Raw genomic sequence first — 27,325 nt, forward strand, 5'->3', positions numbered from 1 at the left:
TCATCTTTTGAGGGTGGCACTAACTCGATTAAGGCTGAGACGTGGATGCAAGAGATGAAGATACTAGCAATGCTGAATTGCACTGAGGAGCAGAAAGTTCTTTTTGCCACCTTCAAGCTGACCGGAGAAGCTGAACGGTGGTGGCATGCGGTCAAGCTATTGGAAGAGTAGCGAGCAGTACCTATAGTGATGACCTGGGACTGTTTCAAGTAGGTCTTCTACGACCAATATTTTTCTGCCACCACCAGAAATGCGAAGATGAAGGAATTTTTCTACCTTACTCAAAGGCGTCTCATTGTTCAGTAGTATGCTACTGCTAAGTTCTTGGAACTTTCTCGCTTTGCACCTTCCATGGTTCCAATGAATACCAAAAGGCGAGGTGGTTTGAAAGGGGTCTAAATCAGTGAATTCACGAGCATATGGCGTGTTTGAAGATTCAGGATTTCACAGAACTGGTGGAAAAAACCACTATTGCAGAGTCGAGTTTACAGAGAGGTGCAGAGGCGTCAAAACGAAGAAGGAGACCTGTGTCTCCTCGTTCCCAAGCAAATGTCAGACAAGGGTCGTGGAGGTGAGACAAAGATGTTGTAGGTCAGGGGTCGGAAAGGAATGATTGAGGACGACAGAGCAATTCGTCACGCCCCACTGCTATATATGTAATCAAAGGCATTGGAGAGAATGCCAGAGTAGGGGTGTTGTGGGCTATAGATGCAGCAAATATGGCCATATAGCCTGAGAATGTCAAGAACTGCCAAACGACGCACCTGCTCCAAACCAGAATCAGAGGAACAACCCAGTGCCTCGTGGCGATGGCAAGCCAGCACAGATTTATGTGCTTGGTACAGCTGAGGGGGACAATACCAGAGGTGTAGGTAATATGTTTACAGTTGCATAAGTAATGGTCGTGTTTGATTTTGAGTGATTTGATGATACATATGTTAGAATTAATTGAATTGTATGAATGTTGTGATTAATGAATTTCAAGGACAAAATTTTCTAAAGGAGGGGAGAATGTAACGACCCAAAAAATTTTGACTATTAAAATAATGAGGAAGATAATAAATGGAATAGGGAAAAATAAAAGAAAAGGGAAAAAAAAAATTTTTAAAGTATCAAGTAGGAACTCTTCGACGAACTTGATTTCTCATCGACGAGCGATCATCTGAGTCTCGTAGACGAGTAAGCGTGTTTCATTGACGAAGATATACCAAGAGAGGTTTAAGATTTTTTGAATTTCGTTGACGAACTCTCGGCTTCGTCGACGAATGGTCTTCTTGGGCTCATCGACAAGTCCATGTGTCTCATCGACGAGACCACTTGGCAAGTTACCTATATATATGCGAAAGACAGATTTCAACGAGAGAATTTACTTTTCTCTCGTTTCTCTCTCTAAAATTCAGCCCTTCTACCTTCTTTCTACGATTTCGACCCCATTTCTCCCCGGTTCAATAATCAGAAGCTACCACGATGATCCTAGAGAGATTCTCTACAACTTAGGCGGAACAGATTTTCGGTTTGGAGTACATGGGAACCACTCCAAAACCAAGGTAAGTAGGGTATTATCAAGTTTCATTAATAATATGGAGTATATAAGGTCTAGGGAATGATAAAATAGCACTTTATTAACGTTTGAGTTGATGAACTCGAGTTTTTAAATTAAAGTTTGGGTGAGTACCACAGGGGACGTACGAGGTCTCCATGGGCGTGACTTAGGAAACCAGGTAAGGGGAAAACGTTATAGCAACTTTTTAATTAATTTTGAACCGGTTAAATTTCAGCATAAAATTATATATATTTTGGTAAAATTTTCTGAATGGTTAAACTTTTGGATCAATGATGATTTTAATTAAATATATGATATTTGGGAAAAATCGTGTGGCATGGAAAATAACTTTAATAAGTAAATGGTTATGAGTACTGCAGGATTATGATTTATTATGTGCTTGTGGTAACTGTTTGGGCTGCAAATTCTGTTTGATTAAAAATACTAACCAATTGTGAATACTGTTTGATTTTGTATACTGTGGTAAATGCGTAGATGTGTTTGAATGGTTGGTTTTGTTATGTTTTGTGGTTCATATAAATTGCGATATAGCGTTGGCAGTTGTATGAGGAGGTCATTATATCGTACCTGATATAAATTGTCATATAGCGTTGGTAGTGGTATGAGGAGGTCGTTATATGGGCATTTATATTAATGGGATAAAACATTAATAGTGGTATGAGGAGTTTGTTTTACCGATTTACTATGAATGGGATTGTGTGTATGATTTTGTAACCTGTGTGGCTGATAGTCTTGTGTGGACCATGTAATCTGTGTGATGTTAGTCCTGTGTGGACCATTCCGGTGTGGACGTTGTATTTTGTGTGGATTTAAATCCTGTGCGGGTGTGAATGAAGACTGTGTGAATAATCTTATGTGGATGTGGGTTCTATGTGGACTGTATTGTTAGTGTGGATATGGACCCTTTGTGGGTGTGCATGAACTGTGTGTGGATCCTGTGTGGATTTGTTGCGGTATGCGTATATATGTGGATCTTTGTGAAATGATGGCATTGGATGCGTGTAACTTTAATTACAATAGTATTTATGGTAAAGTAGAATACTCCATCCGAGAGCTTGCTGAGTCTGTGGTACTAGAACAAAGGGAAATTACTTGTATGGGCAAGTAATCTTCCATATTCTTAGGAAATTATCAGTAAAAATAATTGTGAATGTGTGTATGTTACCATATGTCAGGAATATAATTGATGACGTGGATTCTTTGGTGCTAAGGATATTGAGTAATGGATGATTATTTGTGTGTGTGTGTGTGTGTGTGTGTGTGTGTGTGTGCGTGTATATATATATATATTAAACTCTCTGCCACACACTGTTTATAGCTTTTTCTTCCTTATTGTGAGGTATCTCACCCCGTCAAATTATTAATCTTTTATGGTCCTCCAGGTGATCGAGCTTAGAAAGCTCTAGAGCGAGATTAGTTTTGTGAGTGGTTAAAAGAACGAATATGTGTATAGTTTTGTGTTTAAAAATTTTGTCCTGGTTATGTAATATGGAAAATATGGTTGTAGCTTTTTATGGGTTTGTTTATATATGTTTGTAGAACTGGTATTTTATTTGAGGTTGTTCAATTAGTTTTGCTGCATGAATGGCATCAGAGATGTGTGGTTGGTCTCTTAACACTCCACGCCCCACGTGGCGGGTTCGAGGCGTTACAGTTGGTATCAAAGCCTAACGGTCTTGCAGACTTTAAAAGGATTAATACCAGAGTATAGGTTTAATTTGAATAAGGGTAGGAACGGGTAGATTAAGGTACTAACAGGAGTTTAAATTTGTTTCGTAGCTTGTAAGGAGAAATCCCTTGACAAACTTCTGTGATTTTTTGAATCAGTCGACGGGTAAGCGTGTCTCATCGACAAAGATATATCGAGAGAGGTTTTAGATTTTCTGAATTTCTTTGACGAACTCTCGGCTTCGTCGATGAATGGTCTTCTTGGGCTCATCGACAAGTCCACGTGTCTCATCGATGAGGCCACATGGCAAGTTACCTATAAATATATCAAAGATAGGTTTCAGCGAGAGAATTTACTTTTCTATTGTTTCTCTCTCTAAAATTTGTCCCTTCTACCTTCTCTTTACGATTCTGGCCCCATTTCTCCTTAGTTCGATGATCAGAAGCTACCACGATGATTCTAGGAGATTTTTTACGACTTAAGCGAAGCATATTTTCAGTTTAGAGTACTTGGGAACAACTCCAAAACCAGGATAAGTAGGGCATTATCAAGTTTTATTAATAATATGGAGTATATAAGGCCTTGAGAATGATAAAATAGCACTTTATTGAAGTTTGAGTTGATGAACTCGAGTTTTTAAACTAGGGTTCGGGTGAGTACCGCAGGTGACGTACGGGATCTCCGTCGGCGTGACATTACTTGGGAAACTAGGAAAGGGGAAAACGTTATAGCATCTTTTTAATCAATTTTGAACCGGTTAAATTCTAGTATAAAATTATATATATTTAGGTAAAATTTTATGAATGGCTAAACTTTTGGATTAAGGATGATTTTAATTAAATATATGGTATTTGGGAAAAATCGTGTGGCATGGAAAATAACTTTCATAATTAAATGGTTAGGAGTACAGCAGGATTATGATTTATTATGTGCTTGTGGTTACTATTTAGGCTACAAATTCTGTTTGATTGAAAATATTGATCGGTTGTGAATACTGTTTGATTATGTATACTGTGGTAAATGCGTAGATGTGTTTGAATGGTTGGTTTTGTTATGTGTTGTAGTTCATGTAAATTGCGATATAACGTTAGTAGTGGTATGAAGAAGTCGTTATATCGTACCTAATATAAATCATTATATAGCGTTGGCAGTGGTATGAGGAGTTTGTTTTACCAATTTACTATGAACAAGATTGAATGTGTGAATTTGTAACTTGTGTGGTTGATGGTCCTCTGTGGACCAGTCCTGTGTGGACCGTGTAATCTATGTGATGTTAGTCCTGTGTGGACGTTATATTTTGTGTGGATTTGAACCCTGTGTGGGTGTGAATGAAGATTGTGTGAATAATCGTGTGGATGTGGGTCATGTGTGGATTGTATCGTTAGTGTGGATATGGACCCTTTGTGGGTGTGCATGAACTGTGTGTGGATCCTCTGTTGATTTTTTGCGGTATACATATATATATGTGGATCTTTGTGAAATGATGTCATTGGATGCGTGTAACTTTAATTACATAAGTATTTATCGTAAAGTAGAATACTCCACCCGTTGCTGAGAAAGATGAATGTCTTGATAATTTTTTGTGGTACAAGGGCAGAAGGAAGCCACTTGTATGGGCGAGTAATCTTCCTTATTCTCAGAAAATTTTCAGTAAAAATAATTATGAATGTGTGTATGTTACCAGATGTTAGGAATATAATTGATGATGTGGATTATTTGGTGCTGAGGATATTGAGTAATGGGTTATTATTTTTGTGTGTGTATATATATATATATATTAAACTCTCTGTCACACACTGTTTATAGTTTTTTTCTTCCTTGCTGAGAGGTGTCTCACCCCATCAAATTATTAATCTTTTCTGGTCCTCCAGGTGATCCAGCTTAGGAAGCTCTGGGGCAGGATTAGTTTTGTGAGTAATTAAAAGAACGAATATGTGTATAGTTTTGTGTTTAATAATTTTGTCTTGGTTATGTAATATGGAGAATATGGTTGTACCTTTTTATGAATTTGTTTATATATGTTTGTAGAACTCTAGTATTTTATTTGAGGTTATTTAATTAGTTCTACCGCATGAATGGTATCAGAGACGCGTGGTTGGTCTCATAACACTCCGAACCCCACGTGGCGGGTTCGGGACGTTACAAGCTATATATATATATAAACCTCTTCATTGTAAGAACTATGTAGAGAGAAAAGTATTGTTATTGAATTAAAAAGGTTTTTCTTTTGTGAAGCTTGTTAAGTTTTGTCAAATCCTTGTGATTGTGTAGTGAGAGGCTATGTCGTTCTCCTTAGAGATCAGGTGGTGAGAGACCACTAATCTATCCAGCGACTCCATCCCTATCCCACTTCCACGACTTCCGTCCATCACCCACACGACCACCACCAAGTTATATCCAAGGCCAACAATCCACCATTCCATTACAGCATACATATTACATTTCAAAGTTTACATGAAGGACTTTAGGAGAGTTCTATCTTGTGTAGAATATCGTCAAGTCAACCATCATTTTGATTGGTAAATTTAACATTCATTTGGATCATTACATACTTCCAGCAGTTCCACTTCCCCTCCATTACATTGTCGTGTTTGTCTCAGTGTTTTAAAAGCTTGTTCCAAGAAATTTTTTGGCATGATTTAAGACTTGTGTCGAACAACGTCCAGTCATCCAAATAATTCTCTTGGTAATTTTAGTACTTGTGTTTGAATCCTTACTATATATTGTAAACCCTTGCTTATATTGACGCCTTTGCTGGAAATCTAAAATTCCACATTTGATAAGCCCTTTGAATCCATAGATTGCAATATACTTGCTGGTTTAAAATCAATTGTGGGAATATTACTAGCTAACAATAGAACTTAAATTCTTGAAATTTTGTATAACATATTTGTTGCATATAACTTGATTCCTTTGTGAAAAACTCTTGGAACTTACTTCTAAACAGCTTCATACACCGTTTAAAAATTCAACACGTAAAATGAAGCTTGATTTATTATGTTTATGTTTAGTTAATTGAGTTCTTAAATCAAAGTGTCTTAAGTATATGTACTTGTGTGAAGGTTGAAACCGTAGGACTAGACCAGCCTTACCCATCCTACATCAACATAGAAAGATTGGAGATACAGAAAGCTCATTGCCAATAAAAGAGGTCCACTCTCATTATCTCCGCAAACACTAAGTAGGCAAGTACAGAAATGTATGAAGGGTTGGGGGACTTGCAGAGTCAATGCAAAGCTCGGGGGAACAGAATAGCTCATGACCAATAAAAAAGATACTCTTCTCATTATCCCTGCAAAATACCAAGTACAAAATTCATTTGAAATGAAGGGTAGGGGGATTTGGGTCCACGGGCAATAGAAAGCTTGGGGTACGGAACAGCATTACCATGTCTACAGCAAGCGGATTGCTGTGATTCAAGCAACGTTCACGACAATATGGAAGAAACAAAAAACAGTAGCAGCAAAAATTGAGGCAATTGTTTTAACATGAGTTAATGCTATATTCAACGCCAGTAGCAGCAAGGAATTTTAAGTGAGGATATATGGTGAAATCACGTCAGCAAGATTTAATAAGTATTTTTTGTCTTCCATAACTATTCTTCATCTTTTGTAACTAATCACTGTGTGTGCACGCGTGTGCACGTGCATGTGTTTTTGGAAAAATGAGAGGGATAGGGAGAGAGATACAGTCAAAGCTGTCTGTTAGCCTACCTACATTGTACAAGTCCTTCCCAAGTCATATTGTTTTCAGATATTGAGCAAAAATATTTGCATCTTTTATTCTTCTCTCTAGATTGTAAAATACAAAGCAAAAAATATGAAAGTAAACAAAAGTTCTAGGCTGAATCATGTTGTTGGTAACATAGGCGGGACTCCCAGCCCTCGTGACGACGGCGACTCAGTGCTGTTCAGAGTTTTGTAGAGGAGACTCAGATGGCGGTCTGTGTCGTCTTCCGGGATTTGCAGAGGAAAAGCTCTCGCGACGACGGTGTTGAGTTTCGGGAAGTGAGGGATCCGTTTTGGGGATTTACAAAGGCGGTCTGTGGCATTTCCAGGACTTGCAGAGGAGAGTTTCTCGCGACGAAGGGGTGAGATGACGGCGAGTTCGCGAACTCTAGATCTCGCGACGAAGGCGGCGGGATCCCCAACCCTCTCGACGACGGTGACTCGGTGTTGTTCGGGGTTTTCGCAGAGGAGATTCAGAGGGCGATCTGTCCCGTTTCCGGGATTTGTAGACTGCCTCTCTCCCGCTCCACATCCTCAGCCTCCTCCTGTTTGTGAGCATTTCGCCAGAGAGAAGAGTCACCAGCTGCAACCACAGTCGCCCACTTCGTCACCTGCCGGGTTTCCTAGACTTTGAATTCGGCAAGCCATTCTTCTACCGGTACTCTGAAACATCCTTAATCAGGTATGTCTCTCTTCAATTTTCATTGAAGAAAGACGTCTACAGTCTAGGATTCGATGGCGGCGCCTGCCGGCCCTTTGGGGGATCCTCCACCAGTGGGGTCTCTTTCAAAAGGTGGTTCAGGAACTTTGTCGTATGCCCATGTAGTTTCAAGTTCTCATGCTGTTAAACCGTTGTCTTCCTCTTTCAAACTTGCCATGAGATATCCAGTTGATGGAGATATTGGTTTTATATTCTTGGAGGCTGAGATGAACAAAGTGGCGGAAGATTTTAGGTTTGCACTGGTTTTGAAATTTTTGCGATCTAGACCATCCATTGATGTTATCCGTTTGAATATCATAAAGTCGTGGGGCCTTTCGGAGATCCCTTCTGTTAGTTTCATGGATGATTTTCATGTACTGATTCAGATGAAGAATGAACGAGATTTTCTTCATGGATGGTCTCATGAAGGAAGGATTTTGGCTGGATTTCCGTTTCGTCTTTTTCGATGGACAAAGGACTTCAACCTAAAGCAGGAACCATCCTTGGCCCTTCAATGGTTATTTCTCCCTGGTCTTCCAATGCACATGTATAGACCTGATTGCTTACAAATTCTAGCCACGAGGTTTGGTTGATACTTGGGAACTGACAATGCTACGCTTAATCGAACTAGGGCTACAGGTGCGAGAATGTGTATGGAGGTGGATTTATTGGCAGATCAAGTGGATGTTTTCCCGATTGTTGTTTTTGCAAGTCAGAAAATTTGGCAAGAAGTGAGATACGAAAAGCAAGGATTTTATTGTGAGAAATGTCATAGACAGGGGCATTCAAAGGTGGTATGTCGAGGGGGTGAAAGGAAACAAAAAAATGGGGATGGAGGTAAGGATACGGAATATGGTAGACAAGTAAATCGACAAGAAGTTTGGCGTGTGAAGAAATTGGATAAAGGGAAGGAAGTTCAGAGAGGATTGATAGGTCCATGCATTATCGAAGAAACTGTAGAGGGGGCTCAGGCTCAAAAGGGTGCAACGACATCACAAATTTTGCCAATGGTTGAGACAATACCGCAACGTGAGATGGAAGAGGGGGAGTTTGTTCCTGAAGATCCAAGGCCTGAAGTGGAGACTTTGCAGCAAAATATAAATCAGTATGAGATTGTGCAGAGGAAGGAGAGTGTTGAACCAGTCTTGGGTGCTCTTGACGCTGATATTTTGATAGTGGAAGATGGCATAGTATTGCGTGATCAGTTGATGACGTCTAATAATATGGTTACAGAAATTTTGGAACAAGAGTGTACCATCATGGCCAGGTGTGTCCCACATAATTGTGAATCGGATAGGGAGGTGGAGACAAATAACTTAAAAAAACTCCCTTTGGAAAAGGGCTTTTGTTCGGATGATGATTTACATGTTCCGATTGTTAAGTTGAAGAATATTAATGGGCAAAGTGAGAAGAAGTCTCAACGGATTATTACCCGTCCAAAGAAACTTGATTTATGATTAATACAATTCTAGTGTGGAATGTGCGGGGTTTAGGCACGTTGAAAAATTATTTACATAAGTTAATGAGGAATTTTTCGCCTTCTATTTTGATTCTTTCAGAGCCATTTTCTGATGAAAGTCTGATGTCGCAATGGGCTGATTTTTTAATTTTTTCGAATTTTTGTGCGAATGCTTTAGTGGGGGGTAAAATTTGGATATTTTGGGAAGAGGAAGTGCACTTTGAGTTACAACATATGTCTGATCAAGTTATTTCAGGTATTTTTAGTTCTGTGGACCAGATTTTCTTGGCTTCTTTTGTTTATGCTAAATGTCGTCAAATAAATTGTCGAGAACTTTAGAATGATTTGGAGTTTGTAAAGAAGGATGATTTCCCTTGGTTAGTGGCGAGAGATTTTAATATTATCCGTTCAGATTCGGAACGTATTGGTGGTCATATGAGGCCGTTATCGGCTATGGAGGAATTTAACAATTGCTTGGACAACTGTGATCTTATGGATTTGGTTAGTACTGGTGTAATGGTCATAGTGGTAATTCTTGGAGTTAGGCAAAACTGGATAGGGTGCTCTATAATTCAAATCTTCTCCAAGTTTTTCCAAATATTTATTTTGAGTATGAAAAGAGGAGGACTTCAGATCATAACCCATTGATTATTCAATTTCTTAGAAATCTGCATCGGTATGGTCCTTCTCACTTCAGGTATCAGAATATGTGGAGCACGCACCAGTCTTTTGAGTCTTGCGTGGAGGAAGCCTGAAGGGAGGAGTCTCATGGTTCGGGTTTAGTTAGACTTGCTTGTAAATTGAAACATACGAAAGTTACAATTCGAAACTGGAACAAACAGGTTTTTAGACATATACAACAGAACATTAAAAAATTGGAGGAAAGTATGGAGGCTCTTGAGGCTCAACTTCAGGAAGGGTATTCGCTTGAATTGGAGGAAGATTTTTTCCTTACTAAACTCGAGTTGGAAGCATGGGAAAAGAGGGAGGAGATTCGTATTTCTCAGCTAGAAAAAAAAAAAAAAAAGAAATGGTTGGAAGCGGGGGATAACAATACAAAGTTCTTTTATGCTTTTGTGAACCAAAGGAGGAAGAACACTATGATTCATTCATTGAAACTTCCAAATGGAGAAGTGTTGGATTCTATGAAAGCTGTTCATGAGGGTGCAGTAAGGTATTTTCGAACGTTCTTAACAGGTGTAGGACACAATCGAATAGCTAACCTTGTTGATATAATATCTCCTATGGTTTCTGAAGAGGAGAATATTGATCTGTGTCGTGAACCGTCTGAGGTGGAGATAAGGGGTGCTATTCTTTCTATCTCGAGAAATAGTAGCCCAGGTCCGGATGGTTTTGGCTCTACTTTTTTCTAAGATTGCTGGGATATTGTAAAAGAAGATGTGATCGATGCAGCTAGAGATTTTTTTGCTGGGTCCCCTCTTCTTAGATTTTATTCTGCATCTTACATTGTTCTAATCCCAAAAGTTCAGAATCCTCAGAGTTTTGACAAGTTAAGGCCTATTAGTCTTTGTAGTGTTATCTACAAAATTTTTTCAAAAATTATTGTTGCAAGGATGACAAGTTTATTGTCTACTTTGATTTCTCCGGAACAAGGAGCTTTCATTCCTGGTAGAAGTATATTTGAAAATACTTCTTTGGCTCAAGAAATGGTTCATTCTCTGCATAAGAAGTCTAATGGTGGAAATGTAATGATCAAAGGGAACATGGCTAAGGCATATGATAGAGTCGATTGGGATTTTAAACTTGGTTCTGGAAAGTTTTGGTTTCTCTCGAAGATTCTGTGGTTTAGTGGCGGAATGTGTTTCCTCTCCTTGGTTCTCCATTATGATGAATGGCACTTATAAAGTTTTCTTTAAAACTTCTCGAGGGCTTCGCCAAGGAGATCCTTTATCTCCTTATCTTTTTATTATTTTACAGGAAGTTCTCTCTCGACTTCTAAAGAAAAATTTTATAGAGAATAAGATAGGGGCTTACTATCATCCTCGTGGGGCGCCTTTGGTATCTCACCTTCTCTATGCGGATGACATTCTTATTTTTGCTAATGGCAAGAGAAGTTCCATTCGAATGCTTATTAAGACTTTGAAAATGTATGAGGATTGGTCTGGTCAATTGATAAATAAAGAAAAGTCAAGTATTTTTTTGTCAAAGAGAATTACTTTTGTTCGAAAGAGATCTCTATTAAGGACGACTGGCTTTGCGGAATGAGGTTTTCCTGCTACATATTTGGTGTTCCTTTGGTATCGGGTCGGCTTACAGCACGTATTTTAGAGCCCCTAATTGATAAATTGAGGAAAAAAATAGCGGGTTGGAAATTTAAGCTTTTATCTCAAGGGGGCCGCCTAATTTTAATTAAGCATGTATTATCATCAATGGCGGTTCATCAATTGGCGGTATTAGACATTCCTACTAATGTCTTCAAAAAGATAAATTCTATGTTATCAAAATTTTTTTGGAGTGGAGTAAATGATAAAAGGAAAAGGAATTGGTGTTCTTGGTCTAATATTTATAAGCCTGTTTGTGAGGGTGGTTTGGGTGTTAGGGATTTGAAGGAGGTAAAAAAATCATTGCATATGAAGTTTGTGTGGAGATTGTTAAATATGGATAATCTATGGACTCAATTCTTTAAAACCAAGTATTTGTATAAGAAACACCACTTGAGAGAAATGAACTAAAGAAAGGAACTAGATTTTGGAGATCGATTGTTCGTGTGATTCCTGAAGTTTTAAAGCATGTCCATGTTCGAATTAAAGAAGGGTTGGCTTCTTTCTAGTTTGATCGTTGGTAAGCCTCCGGACCCCTTTGTGCTAAGGTTCAAGAAATCAGTAACCATAAGCTTCGAACTTGAGATTGTTGGGATAGAGATGGGTGGAATGTTGATTTATTAGTGGATCTGTTGGGTGAAGATCAAGCTGAGGAAGTAATGAACTCTACTATTTCTTGCAAGGAGGGTCCTAATATAGTAATATGGGAACTTTCAATAGATGGAAAATTCACCACGGCAAGTGCTTGGGAAATTATAAGGGAGCATAAAGAAGATTTCTCAATTGCAAAATGGATTTGGCATCCTATGTTGCCAAAAAGGGTGTCAATTTGTATGTGGAAGTCTTGATTCGCTTGTCTTCCGGTTGATACTCGTATTAAAGAAGTAGGTGTCCAAATGGCCTCTCGATGTGATTGTTGTTCAAATGCCAAGATTGAATCTCTAGACTATGTGTTTTGCACCGGATCTTTTGCTCAGGAGGTATGGAAAAAAGCAGTAGTGGCGTTGGGTGTTAGTTGTATGACAACAAGTACTTGGAAAGGCAGAGTTAATGTCTGGTTTAGTTGTGCAAGACGGGCCTCACAGTTAGGCATTTTGGTAGGTCTTATACCTAGTCTCATCATTTGGAGACTCTGGACTCGTCGATGTAGAGCCAGGATGGAATCAATTCATGATTCGGTGAGAACTGTGTGGGTTGATATTAAATATTGGCTGAGATCCATTTCAGACAAGTTAAATAAATGTGCACCTACTTCTTGCACGGATATTGCAGTCCTTCATGCTTTGGATATTCAAGTAAAAAATGTTGGGGTTCGTCTTCTTCGTGTAGTCAGATGGTGTAAACCTGGGATAGGTTGGGTTAAGCTGAATGTGGATGGGAGCTATAGAGGTAAGCTAGGGAATTGTGGTGGTGGAGGCGTGATAAGAGATGAAAAGGGTTTATTTAAAGCAGCTTTTTCCTCATTATTGGGTTATGGAACAAATAACATGGCTGAATTGAAGGCGATTGTTTTAGGGATTAATCTGTGCAAAGATCTCAAACTTGATCAAGTGGAGATTGCATGCGACTCTGCTTTGTTGGTTCAATGGATAAATTCTGGGAAGTGCTCAGTTTGGAACTAATGGGATTTGTGGGAAGAACTTTTGCTAGCATTAAGAGACATACATTTCAAAGTGTAACATGTTTACAAGGAGGCGAATAAAAGTGCAGATTTCTTTGCCAAACAGGGTGAATCTGGTATTTCTTGATCATATAGTTGTCAAGAAGATCTTCCTCAGCAAGTCAGGGGAATGATTCGATTGGACTTGTTTGGTTTTCCTTCTTTGCGCTCATGATATTTTGTGTTAATTCACTTTTAGTGGTTTAGTTTCTTAGTTTTTTTGGTTGCTGGTGTTTGGTTTAGGTTGGTTAAGTTAGTTTTAGGGTCTTGAAATTTTGTTTTTATTGTCCTAAAGTCTCATATGTGGTATCATAAAAATAGGGGATTTAGTATAACACAACAACAAAACAAAACCAAGCTTCAAGTCCCACTAGGTGGGATCGGTTATATAAATTCTTTTCCACCAATTTATGCAATCATGGATCATTTCTTTTGACAAATTCAGGATTAGTAAATCTTTACTTACTATCTCATTCCAAGTTGTTTTACGTCAACCCCTACCCCTTCTACTACCCCTCAAAATAACTTACTCTTCCTTACTGACACACTATTTGGCCTACGTTGCAAGTGACTAAACCATATGAGTCATCCCTCCCTTATCTTCTATAGGAGTTACACCTAACTTCTTGTGAATATGTTCATTTCTTAATTTATCTTTCAATGTTATACCACTCATCCATTTAAGCATTCTCATCTCGAAAACTTTTACTTTTTGAATATCATGTTTCTTCGTCACCCAACATTCTAATCCACATAGCATAGTTAGTCTTATAGTGTCTTATAAAACTTCCCTTTTAATTTTATGGTTCTTCTACGATCACAAAGCACACTTGAAGAACTTCTCCATTTTACCCAACCTGCTTTCACTCTATGCACTATCCTCTTCAATTTCTCCTTCAAGTTGCATAATAGATCTAAGGTATTGAAATCTATAAGTGCTATTTATTTCTTCATCATCAAGTTTAACTTTGTTTCCAATATTCATCCTACTATTACTGAAATTACATTTCATATATTCTGTCTTATTTCTATTTATACTAAAGTCTCTAAATTCTAAAGTTTCTCTCCATAATTCTAACTTAATCTTTACTCCATTTCTAGTTTCATAATCAACACAATATCATCAGCAAATAGCATACACCATGAAACCTCATTTTGGATACTCTTAGTCAATTGATTCATCACTAAAACAAAACGATAAGGGCTCAAAGTAGATCTTTGATGACACTTATAGTGATTGAAAATCCTCTAGTCTCTCCATCTATAGTTCTTACACTTGTCATTACTTACTTCATCATATATATCCTTAATGACACTAGTATACCTACTACAAACACTCTTTTTTTCGAAAACCCACCATACAACTTCCCTAGGTACCCTACCACATGCTTTTTCCAAGTCAATAAATACCTTTTTCTTTTTCCTAAACTTTTTCATTAATCTTCTTAAGATATATAGTTTCCGTAGTAGATCTCCAAAGCATAAAACCAAATTAATTTTGTGAGACCTTCGCTTCAAGCCTTAATCTTTGCTCAACTACCTTTTTCAACAATTGCACAGTATGATTCATAAGTTTAATTCCACGATAGTTATTACACTTTTGAATTTCTCCTTTATTTTTGTATATAGATATTAAAGTGTTTTTCCTTCATTCATCCGACATTTTCTTAATTTTTATAATTGTGTTAAATAAATTAGTTAACCATATAATTCTATTATCACCTAAGCATTTCCAAACTTCAATTGGGATATTATCCGGTCCTCCATTTTTCATCTTTTTTAGTGCAAACTTAACTTCGGTAACTCTAATTTTGCGAATAAATCTTATATTTTTAGTATTTTCCTCATTTTTCAATTCTAAGTTTAAGTCTTCTATTTGATTTTCATTAAACAGCTTACTAAAGTAACTTCCCCATTTTTCTTTCCAAGACAATATCATCCTCACTTTTTATACATTTTACATTATCTAAGTCCTTACACTTTCATTCTTTAGCTCTAACAAGTTTATATGCATCTTTTTCCCTTTCTTTTGTATCTAATTTATCATACAAATTATTAAATGATTTATGTTTAGTTTCACTAACAATCTTTTTTTGCATCTTTTCACACCTCTTTATATTTTTCAAAGTTATCCATGTTTCTACACTTTTGTCAAGTTTTATACTATATTCTTTTTGTCTTTACGGCTTTTTGGACATTTTTATCTCACCGCCAACTTTCTTTGCTACTTGAGAATCTTCTCCTTGATTCAACTAAAATCTCTTTTGCTATCTTTTTAATAGAGCTAACCTACTACAAAGAGTATTTGTATCTATCCCATCATCTATAGTCTAATTACCATCTTTGATCATTTTATTTTTAAATTTTTTTATACTTTCTCCCTTCAAGTTCTACCATCTAGTTCTCTTACATTGATTTATTTTATCCATTATGCTCCATTTTTTAATGCATATATCTAACACTAGGCCTTTATGTTGTATGCTTAAGCTTTCACCTGAAATAACTTTACAATCCTTACATGATAAACAATCTACCCTCCTAGTTAAAAAAAAATCTATTTGACTTTTATTTTGTCCATTTTTAAAGGTTATTAAGTATTCTTCTCTCTTCTTAAAGCAAGTATTCATTGTAATAAAATCATGTGACATAGCAAAGTCTAAGTTCATCTCCCCAGACTCATTTTTGTCTCCATATCCATATCCTCCATGTATCCTCTTATAACCTTTATTATCCCTACCAACATGTCCATTCATATCTCCTCCTATGAATATTTTCTCAGTCCCTAATATGCCCTATATAATACCATCCATATCTTCCCAAAATTATCTCTTAATACTTTCTACTAAGCCTACTTGAGGAGCATAAGCGCTAATAATATTTATTGTCTCTTGGCCTAAGACCATCCTGATTTTTAAAATTCTATCCCCTACTATATTTACATCTATAACGCTATCTTTAAGTTTTTGTCTACAATAATTCTTATCCCATTCTTGTTTTTTTTTTTTTTTCTTTTCTTTTCTAGTGTACCTAAGTTTAAATCCTAATTTATCAATTTCTTTAGTTTTCTCCCTCACCCACTTAGTTTCTTGAAGGCGGATTACATTAATTTTTCTTTTAATCATTGTATCCCTAATTTCCATGTTTTCAGTCGTAAGTGTCCCTATATTCCAAGTTGCTAATCTAATCCTAGTCTTTTGAACTGACCTCTTTACCTACCCACGTCCATAATGATGCAAGACCCTCACATATTTGATACCGTACTCAGGTACCGACACGGCGTGTTGCTTCGAGGCGACGACCTAGCCCACCCCCGCTCACTTTTCGCTACACTAGGGTGGTACAAGTGCAACACATCGCTCATAGGGGATGCCTTAGCAAATATTCGGTAAGGATTCATATCATAGTGATCTGAAAAATTTTACGCTGACTATTAGCTACCTAACGGAGCCCTCCTCCTTTACTTGGGCTTGGGATCAACTGTGTTTGAAAAGATTAGGACATTAAGTGCATCACATATGGAGTTAGGGGATCTAGTATAAGTGAACATAAAACTCAACAGGAACCCCACTACAAATTTTTTATTTATTTATTTTTACCAAAAGGTTAACTCTACAAAAAATGTAGTCAAAACAGAAGTTCAATCCTACCAAGTGACAAATAAAGCATAAAAATAAAATACAAATTACAGCAAAACAAAAAAAAAAACACCCAATAACTTCCAAGTACAAATAATGCCCATAACAACCATCTAGTCATTCAACATACCTATCATGTATTACAATTTTTTTTCTCTAAAGTTAAGGAATTAACCTATAAGTTTACAAACATCTAGAAAAGAAAAACATATAGCACAATTTGTGCAAGTGATCTGGGGAATGGAACTCAACCATGAGGGAGAAATCATGCGAAAATGCATCCCCATGCTGATCCTCTCCCTTCTCGCTCCCACCTTTGCTATTGTCGTCCTCACTGCTTCCATTCTCACCAGCATTGGCAGGCTTCACCATCCTCTCAAGCCTTCATTAAAGATAGCATCTCTATCATTTCATTCTTTTTCAATATCCACCACCTACTTCCCATATAGATTTTCTCATCAGTCCTTAGACTTCTCTTTCCCTTTTCGCAATCTCAACTCAACTTTGAGCGATAGGAGGTAGTGCCAAAAGTTCTATGGGTTTCCAATATGCTATCCCTAAGCCTAGTATCATCCACAACACCAATAAGGCCAATAAAGTATAAAATGAGGAGTCCGCAAAGACCACCCACGAGTATAAAAGGGAGTCCGGTGCAGAAAGCTCCCACATATGTGAAGTCCGAGAAAGGGTGGACCACTACCACCTATAAATAACAAGATAAGGAAAAACCAGCAACATATATACAAGTTGACTATACATATAAAAAATTCTTACCCTATTGCTATATGCTTTCTTGTCCCATGCATCCTATGGTGGAGAATTAGAAGCCTTCTCCTATACTAGCTGAGGGGAGGACCTCCTAATTGCTTGCACCTCCATCATTCTTATTTTCTTCGTCTTAGAAAGATGAGGGAACCTTAGGAACTAATCATCTGTGTACACCTCAAAGAGTAGGAGTTCCACTTGATGCAACAAACCAATAAGCCTAGAGAAGTCAGGCACGCAATCATCCCAATAGGTGATCCGTCCTATCATCACACTGCCAACATGCCTTTTTCTCAACAATGTATAGCTAGTATATTGTTAGAAGAGAATGTGCTACTTTAGTAAATAAATGGTTTGAGTGAGGGAATTTTTTCTTCGTGCATTCTTTATTAATAATATATAAGAGGTCAAACCTAGACCTACACATATGCACCAGGAAGCTGCCTATTCTTTCTCTTCTAGTCTTATTCTCTGCATCTCTTCTTATCTTCTTCTTTCCTCCATCTCTAACTTTACAACATGGTATTAGAGTTGACAGTTTGAAAAAAAGATCGAATGTTCATGCATATGATCCTGCAGGTGTAGATCCTATGGAAGGAGTGGTGGATCCTAATGCTAATCCTACAGGTGAGTAGACTCCCATGGTTTCTTGCACTTCCTGTGGTTGAGCAAGGGCTCCTTATTGGTTTTATGACAGTCAACGATCAAGAATGACTTTCATTCAAAGGGGAGTAATTGAAACTCCAACAGTTAGAGATTACTGAGAATCCAACTTGAGAGTTTATCCCACATCGGAAAATTGAGTAGAAGGGTGACTAGTATATATACATAATGACCCAAGACCTAAGCACGGGGAGAGAACTTGTCTCGACCAATGCATGGATAACCAATACGCAAAGCATGAAGAAAACATGTGCACCCAAAGACACGAGACACAACAGAGAAAATGGTTGCTTTTGGGTACATAATAGAAAGGGGAATTTGTCCTCCTTGAACATAAGAGGGCATTGTAGAAAACAGCAGAGACATATACTCAACAATCATTAGTTGCTTATCCTATTGCTTATTGTGTTTCGTTCTTCCCCTTCCTGGTCCTATGCATTCTTTTTCCTTGCCTATTTCCTCTATCTTTATCCCTTGCTCACATGTTGAAGCACTTGCTATGCCTGGGCGGAAGTATGCAATGGATGTAGAAATGGGTGCCTTGATCACTTAAGGGGCATAGGACTTGGTGGATCTTCCTCCGTAGGAGTTGGTTAGATGTTGTTGGGCCCACACCATCATATATCTTCCTAATGACTATCGAACAACTTAAGGCTCAATTGGCTGCCGAAGGGTACACCTATATGGTATTAATGATCTTGAGACCACCTCTTCTGTTGCTCGACTAAATTATATTCATGTATTGATCTTCTTGGCAATTACTTTCATTTGGGCTTTGTACCTATTAGATGCGAAAAATGCATTATTGTATGGGGATTTGCAGGAAGAGGTATACATTGAGCAACCTCCTCGAGTTTGGTTGACAAATTCAATATGGCCGGTCGCTACATTTGCCTTTATCCATCAGTCTTTTTCTGCAAAAACATGATACATGCAGTAATTCTAGTAGGATGTTCGATTCTTTGGTATTTGAAAGCCCTTCTTGCTAGTGGGTTGATATATCAATATAATAGAAACTATGGGATCATGGGATACTCAAATACAGTTGGCTTTGTTGATGATTGAAGGTTTACTACATGTTGTACATTTGTGGGTGTTAATCTTGTTACATAGGTATCAAAAAGACAAATTATTGTGGTCAGACCTAGTGTTGAAATGAACACCAAGTTATAGTTGATACCATGGATGAGCTTATGTAATTGAAGCCTCTTAGGTCAGAGATAGGTTTCTCAGTTGCAAAAAACCATAGATAGTTTGTGATAATCAAGCTGACACTTGTATTTTTGATAAAATAAGAAGATATATATTGTGTGTGTGTGTGTGTGTGTGTGAGAGAGAGAGAGAGAGAGAGAGAGAGAGAGAAAGAGACTACAACGTAGGTGAGGACATGAAATCCTCAATAAAGCAAAATAAAAACAAAACGACACAAACATTGACCCAAAAAACCCTCTTTAATGCCTTTCCACCATAATTTACCAAACACTTCAAGTTTTCTAATTCCCTCTGACCCTTCCTAACCTTCAATTTACCACCATCCATCCAAATTTCGTTTCCTCCACAATCTAACGAGTAAACCCAATTAATCGAACAAATGCTGAGTTTGGAGATTTTCCCCAGAAACTCTCTATAAAGGAGGGAAATTCCATCTTTACCCAATTGCTTTTCTTCCGTGCCATGATTTTCAAAAACATTAATTCCCTTCAATACTTTCAATGTAGGAGGTGGCACATACATTAAATCCCCAAGTATAGCAAATAAATAAGAAACATAGGCATACTGTTCTTGAATTTTATCTAAAAGCAAATCCCCATCACAATCAAAATCACTGATGTCCACACTGTCATTATCTAAAAGATCCACCAATTCTTTTTTTCCTTGCAGCTACTCACCACCTCACTAGTCCCACCATTATGAACAAGTGGCTCTTCCTATATGCTTGACTCAATTTTCTCCAAAGTTTTCCCTCATTCAACGCTCACTTGCTCCATGTTCCAACAAGTGTAAATCCTGAACTTATCAATGTTTTCTTCCTTACCACTTGATTTTTCCCCCAAGACAACATTTTTCCCCCAATTCTCAACCTCACAAGAATCTTGGATTTTATAAAACCCCTTCCTGTGTTAACCACATTAGAAGACCCACTGGCGATCTTTTCTACTACTAGAATCTCTTGACCCACTAAAAAGAGTAGTATCATCAACAAAAATTCCAGAATCACTTGGAACAAGACTTTCCTTTAGCACCTCTTTCCCTCTAAACATTTCGTACTCTTACTACTTTCTAAGGAAGATGGAAAGCCCTCTTTACCACATCATGAATCTGCTAAGAAAATCAGCCCCCTTTTCTAATTGTCAAGGGTTAAAAACTTCCCATGTGTTGCCTCCCGCACAAGAAAAGCAGCCTTTGAAGGTGCTGCCATCCTCCAGATGTGAATCCAAGGAAGATTGCTGCGATTTGTTCCCATTGGGGAGAATTTCCTGCTTAGAAAAAAAAAAAAAAAAAGAAAGTGAATCTAGCATATTACTATCCAGGATCCATTTTGGTTTGTTGGTAGTGTTACTGGAATTTGTACAAACTGCTCTAAATATCAGCAAGACGAAGGAGTTCCTTATCAATGACATTTCTAATGAAGGGAATGTTCCATAAGATCCTCTAGTGTGAGATTTGTAGATGTTCACTGATGATGGCATCCTTGTTGCAGGCAACCAAAATAAGGACAGAAATTTAGCACCTCAGGCCCTTGGCCGCACCAGACAGCGTACCTAAAGTAAACATTGTCCCCATTCCCCACTTGAAAACTGACATTGGGGAAAAAATCATCCCAGCCTTTCAATTCCAAACCCCCATGCAACAGGATCCTCTTGTAGCATGAATGATCCACTCGCTATGACTGAGCCATATTAGAAGCAATGATTCCACAGCAAAGGTGGTCTTTTTCCTTCATGAATCTCCACAGCCACTTCCTAAGAAGGCTGTATTGAGAGTATAGAGGGATTTTAGCCCCAAGCCTCCCCCTCAAGCCCCACCCAAAGGAATCTCTTTTGAATTCCTTCAAGTTTTTGGCAACAGAAACAGGTAAAGAAAGAGAGACAAATAATAGACAGGAAGTTGGGGGGAAGTTTTATTGGTTATTGGTTATTTATTATTATTACCTACGTTAATAACTAGAGTTAGACAGCAAGTTATGGTTATTGTGATGTGCTTGGCATATATTATAAATAAAAGAGGAGACATAATCACTTTCGCATTCTTGAATCCATAAGTGCTCTGTTTCCATTTTTTTTTTTTTTCTTACAAATCTAATTTCTAATCCAATAGTGAATGTTACTAGTTAATAAAAGCTTGTTCAGAAATACCTCACTACCTAGTAGTTAAAAGAAAACCAGGAAGATTGAAGTGAGTTTCTAGGATCACATACTATAACTACACAGCCTCTTTGGGGTTCGGACCACACACACACACACACACACAAACACAAAACATGATAATGTATGGTCTGTACAGACTGTTGGGAGATGAAATGGCTACAAAAAGTGGAAGAACTGAAACAAGAAAAAGGCTCATGAGTTGGAAACTATATTTAGATGACAATTCTATATTTAGATTTTTGTTTGCCCCAAAAAAGATCTTGGTTAAACTATAATTTAATCTAGTGCAAGAAACATGTCAAAAGACTTTTTCTTTTTCTTATTTTCTTTTTTGACAGTGTTTGAAAAGAGTGGCAACCAAGAGGAATCAAAGCATGGGAGGGGGATCCTTGAACTTTATATGATAAACATGCCAGCATAAAAACAGATTAACATATGGTTGTATGCATGAAACCTCTGAATCTTGCATGTTGCAAAATTTGCAGAGAGAAATGTTTTTAAATTAAAAGAATTGCATATCAATTTGTCAATAGGTATTATTTTTTAATGAAATTACATCACAATAATTAAGAGAAAGAACATGTTAAAACACATTAAAATTTTTTAACCAAATTTTTTATCATATGATATACAAGTTAGTTCCACAATCCAAATTTTATACAACACAACCAATACAGATAGATTTGAGAAAAATTATAACAAAATATAAATATAAAATATAAATGGTAACATAGATAAACAAACAAGTAGCGAGAGTGTGACACCAAAAAAAAGGATATTCAACAACCTCCAATCTACAACTGAGAAGGTAGAAATGAATAAACAATATAGTCATATCAAACCCTCCAAGACTTGAATTACTAATACCAACTACGTAAGCATTTAAGACCAAACCATTTACATGACCACACAAGCAATTAAGAGATCAAATGAAAAGCACACATTTTATGGTTAAGAAGTGTGATCTGTATCCAGAGAAGGGGAGAACATAATCTTTGAGAAGAGTTATGAAACTTCTTTACCTAACCTTTTGCAACCCAAAATTGGATGCTTCAGCAAAGGCCGAACGAACTCTAGGTGTTATGCACTGAAATAAATGGCAATGAATACCCAAGATGCCATTGAAATTGCCACAGAGAGTGATTGTGTATCGAACTGCTAAGTGTTAAGCCCATGACATTAAAGGTACAAGTCAGCAGTCAAACCATGATGAACGGCTAAAGATTGAATCCAAATAATCTAAAATCACTGTGTACTACATAAATCCAGTTATCAAATGTTTATACGATGCTTCATCAGGTTTAAACCCCATCTTCACCATTTCATCATGTAACTTCATAGCTCTCCTCCGTTCCTTTTCATGACAAAGCCCACTGATCATTATAGAAAAACTCAAACTGTTCAACAAACTGTGTCTCCTCATGTAATCAAATACATTCACTGCTTCCTCAATCCTCCTCTCTAAAAAAAGTTCATTAAGAAGTACAGTATATGTCGTTACATCCAATTTCCCATTCAATTTTTCAATCTTATCATGCAATACAATAGCTGAATCAACCTGTCCACTATTGCAATAATGTTTTATCAACAAACAGCAGCAAGAATAATCTGGCAAGGACCCTTTCTCCAAAATTACATTCAACAATTCCTCTGCGTCTCCCCATCTACCCTTCTTACATTGGGCTGTTATAAATTTAGATAATTCAGATGCACAAGGATTAAAACCTCTTTGGATCATATGTCTCAATAACTCACTCACATTCTCAGATGGATCCTCCCTGCAAATAACATTTACAAATGCAGAATAACTACTATCATTCACCATACGCCCCATTTTTGAAATGGTGTAGTATGCCTCAGTTGCCTCCATTTGCCTGCCTTCCCTGGACAATGCCTTCAGAATACACCCATAAGTAGCATCCTTTAATCCAGAATTCTCATCCTGAGCTCTCCTATAGAACATCTCGGCTGCATAGGTCTTCCCCAAGTCACTGAGTTTCTGAATAATTGAATCATATTCAGAAGGACACGTCAAAAGCAATCCCTTTTCGACCATAGTACTTGTTATTGTCTGAATCACTTCCACATTCCCATATTTACAAGCCCCATCAAGAATTGAGCTGTAAGTACTGAAACCTGGGTGTAGGTTTCTATCACTCATCTCATTTAACCGATCAATTGCATCCATAAAATTACCTCTTTTGCAATAAAGGTCAATAATTACATTATATACAACAGAATTATAAATACCACTATCTAACATTCTCGCAATTATCGCTGATTTCCCATTTTTACAAAGAATCCGAGTGACCAATGCCCACGTGAAAGTATCAATAGAAACCCCACCGCGAATCACTGCGCCGAAGAAACACCATGCCGTTCTCACCTCATTTGCTTGCTCTAACGCAGTAAGCAATGCATTGCAAGCGCGAACTGAAGGAACGTCGTCATAAGCTCTAATCTTCTTAAATACATCTAAGCCTTCCATAATCAGACCTTTATTTGCGTAACCCTCGAGAACAAAACTTAATACCTGGGATAGAGACTCTTTACCTCTACATGCTTGAATCATTGACTGTACCAACATCGCCGTGGGTTCGGATCGAGTGAGAGAATCCAGGAAGGGCTTTGCGGGTCGGAAAAGCCCAAACTCCAGAGCAATTCGAATAATTTCACAGTGGGATCGTAGATCTGGTTGAAAACCCAGATTTGTCTTGGCCCAGGTGAAGAAATTTATAGAGATTTGTGGGTTGGTTTGTGTTTTACGCAGGATTTGGAGAAAGAGGGATTGGGTTAGCTTGGAAGAGAGGTTGAAGGTGCGGAGAAGAGGAACCCAATTATGCCTCTGTAAGAGAATTGAGGACACTTGGGACACCAGTTGCTTCTGTCTAATTTGGTTTCTCCAACTGATGGATCTCGTCGAAGTGCAGAAGGTTCTGCTTGAAAGGTGAAGATTGGGTAAAAGCATTTGTAGAGTTCGGAATAGACTTGCTGTTGCTTCCTCGACATGCCTTTACTGTGTCTAGGCCAAAGCTTCCAAGCTTGTCAGTGTCCACTGGGAAGTTCAAGCGTCACGACTTGTCCATATTCCATTGAAGCCGCCCGCTCTCCGGCTAGCAGGAGAGAGTCCAGAAACAGCATACGGACGCCGTTTTCACCTCTAGTTTTGTGTAAAAGCTGGGTTTTTTTTTAATTCCGAAATAAGATTCTTTCTGATCCACAAATTCTCATACTCAAAGACTGATTTTTCCGATATGACTTCTCCGTGAAACATATAAAAGGCGAACATAATGTTCTCGCAGATATGTTATCTCGCCCCAGGAAGACAGTATTCCTCATATCTAAATACCAAGCCATACCACTAATCCTCATGGCCTCATCTTCTTCGTCACCTCCTGATATCCTCTACCTCAGTGCCTCTACCCAGATACGCTTTCCTCCAGAAATGGACCCTGACATCAATGATCCAGATAAGATCAAATCCTATGCAAGAACCTTCCATGGCTACTATGCCAAACTGATTAGCCATCACCACACCTTTCCAGCATATCCATTCCTTAATCCCTACGTCATCAACCCTTCATCCTTCAATACACATGTATTATAATATCTTTGGTATCTTTCTGTTTTACAGGTACATGCTGTATTCCTCCCTCTATAGGAGACGTATGCCCATCTTCATGATCCAGCCAACCAGAAATCCCTGATCTGGACCTTCCTCCAGCTGTTCGATCCACTATCCACATGGAGAAAAAAGTTGACTACCCTCATGGGTAACCACAACCTCTGGAAGATGGACCCAACTAAAGCAGCCGCAGTACACAGTATCTTCATACTCCATCGACCGTATTCTACAATCCTACCGGAAAGCTGTTATGGTCTCAGAATCAAGCCTACGAATGGGTTACGCTGTACAATCTTTCTACATGGCCAAGATACAAGCCCTCACTGCTGAACCACCTCTGTGAATTGAATGACCTAAAGTTCTGCTCCGAGCTCGTCATAGCCATTCCAGACGAGATTCCTACTCCCAAGCCACCTGACCCTCCAGATCTAGATCCAATGGATACAGATGATGAAGACAATCCATACAAGAAAATGACGTTCTACCATCCGATTCATGGACAGATCACCCATGAAGACTACGTCAACCTCAATCTCTCGCCCTCTTGCAGAAGTCTATAATGACAGACCACGTTTGTGTCTACTTTATGTATTATTGTTGCTAAAGTCCACACTAATGGGCTGTCCTATGTCTGTGTGTGTTGTAAGTTTGCTTAAAGTCTAAGTTTGTTGGCTTGAATTGTCAATAAGTTTGTTGCATAATTAAAGATGGTGGGTCACTCCCGCACTAATGCAGCAGCCCATGTACTGTCACCTTTATTTATGTCTGTTGTCAGTTGTTGAGTCGTCTTCGTCAAGTTGTCAATCGACGCCACAAAGTCTTCACCGACTTTGCTTTATGTCGTCGTTCGTCTTTATGTCTCTGTCGTGTTTATTTTATGTCATTATCGATGTTTGCTTATCATGTAAGCCTCAGGGTCTCAGACCTCTATATAAAGGGACTGCCTTCCCTTTTGTAAGGCAGTCAGAGTTAGACGCAATTAGAGAAATAAAATTTTCTTTGTGTGTTCCTCCATGGCTTTCTAATTTCCTTCTTCCCCTAAAGGCTATTTGCCCAAAGGACTTCTATTTTCTTACTTCTATGGACTTGTAATGTCTTTATGATGTTACGAGGGATATCTTTACAGTGGATACCTGTAAACTGCCGAGTTAAAGACTGGTTTTCCGAAACTCAAAAAAAACCACTTGTTGGTTTAGCGAAATTTGTTTGCCATGCGCGTCACTTAATCGATTAGACTACCATTTAAATCTAAACCAAACAGCTAGATTTACTGTACATGCAATTTTTTTTATTAATTAAGTAATCTTAAGTATTTCATTTTCTTTTTATCTTTTTAATTACAATTTGTAACATGGACTGTTTCTAAACTCTGAAACATTATCCTCATAGCGTGTTAATAGGTTTTTTTTTTTTTTTTTCAATGAGCATGTTAATGGGTTTGAGTTGGCACCACCCAACTACAAGTTGCTATATGTTCTTAATGTTGTCATCAGTTGCACCTCACTGAGAACAACGATATTTTATGTGGACTAATTGTAATTTGTCATCTTCTAAAAAAGCCAACATAGCCTCTCCGTGAAATTATTTAATAAGCTAGCAACTGACTTCCCTTGGTTGCAAGCCCTAGTGCACCCTAACTTTATACTCTCAACCAATCCATTTGGGCTACTAGGACAATTACTAAACTTAACATTAAGGTCATAATTAGAAGGGCTACTGGGATGTTAATCTTAAAAGTACAGATGACTAAATATTTGATTTGTCTTTTACTGTTGTAGTGTTGTATCTTCCAAGGGCACTTTTGGAAGTATAAAATATCAGTGTTGTATTAGATATTGAAACCTACCCAACACACCCTAATATATATTCAACGCGTATAAAAATTTTATTAATTTATTTTTATTTATGAACACGACTGAGGCACTTTCGATACAGCAAGGACACCTCTAAGACACTTTTTGTACCGAAACACTATACTTATGTTTCCTTTAATGATATTGAAAAAATTATTTTTGAAAAAAAAAAGGATAGGTCAATAGATCTAGAGTGAGGTTCTTTGACATTGAAGTGGTTAGACTTTGGAACCCTAACGTCACTACACTAGCCTTGTAGACCATGTTAGACCTCCCGGCCCCCAAAATTCCCCCCTCTATATAAGGTCGTCATGATTTTGTCACTCTTCATTAAAAAATATTTATTTTAATAAA

The 27,325-nt window shown here is 37.8% G+C and overlaps 1 protein-coding gene across 1 annotated transcript; it reads right to left on the bottom strand.

The window, feature by feature from the left end:
- Positions 1–22,175: 22,175 nt before the first annotated feature.
- Positions 22,176–24,634, bottom strand: LOC131154371 (pentatricopeptide repeat-containing protein At4g21170). The gene has a single exon (XM_058107088.1). It carries the CDS (start codon positions 24,459–24,461, stop codon positions 22,749–22,751), a length of 1,713 nt encoding a protein of 570 aa, XP_057963071.1. The 5' UTR covers positions 24,462–24,634; the 3' UTR covers positions 22,176–22,748.
- Positions 24,635–27,325: the final 2,691 nt, after the last annotated feature.

This window comes from Malania oleifera, chromosome 4 (assembly GCF_029873635.1).
Source record: "Malania oleifera isolate guangnan ecotype guangnan chromosome 4, ASM2987363v1, whole genome shotgun sequence".
In the NCBI taxonomy this organism is placed as follows: Eukaryota; Viridiplantae; Streptophyta; class Magnoliopsida; order Santalales; family Ximeniaceae; genus Malania; species Malania oleifera.

Coding starts and splice junctions, on each gene's coding strand:
- LOC131154371 (XM_058107088.1), bottom strand. CDS start 24,461: ATGCTTTTACCCAATCTTCACCTTTCAAGCAGAACCTTCTGCACTTCG.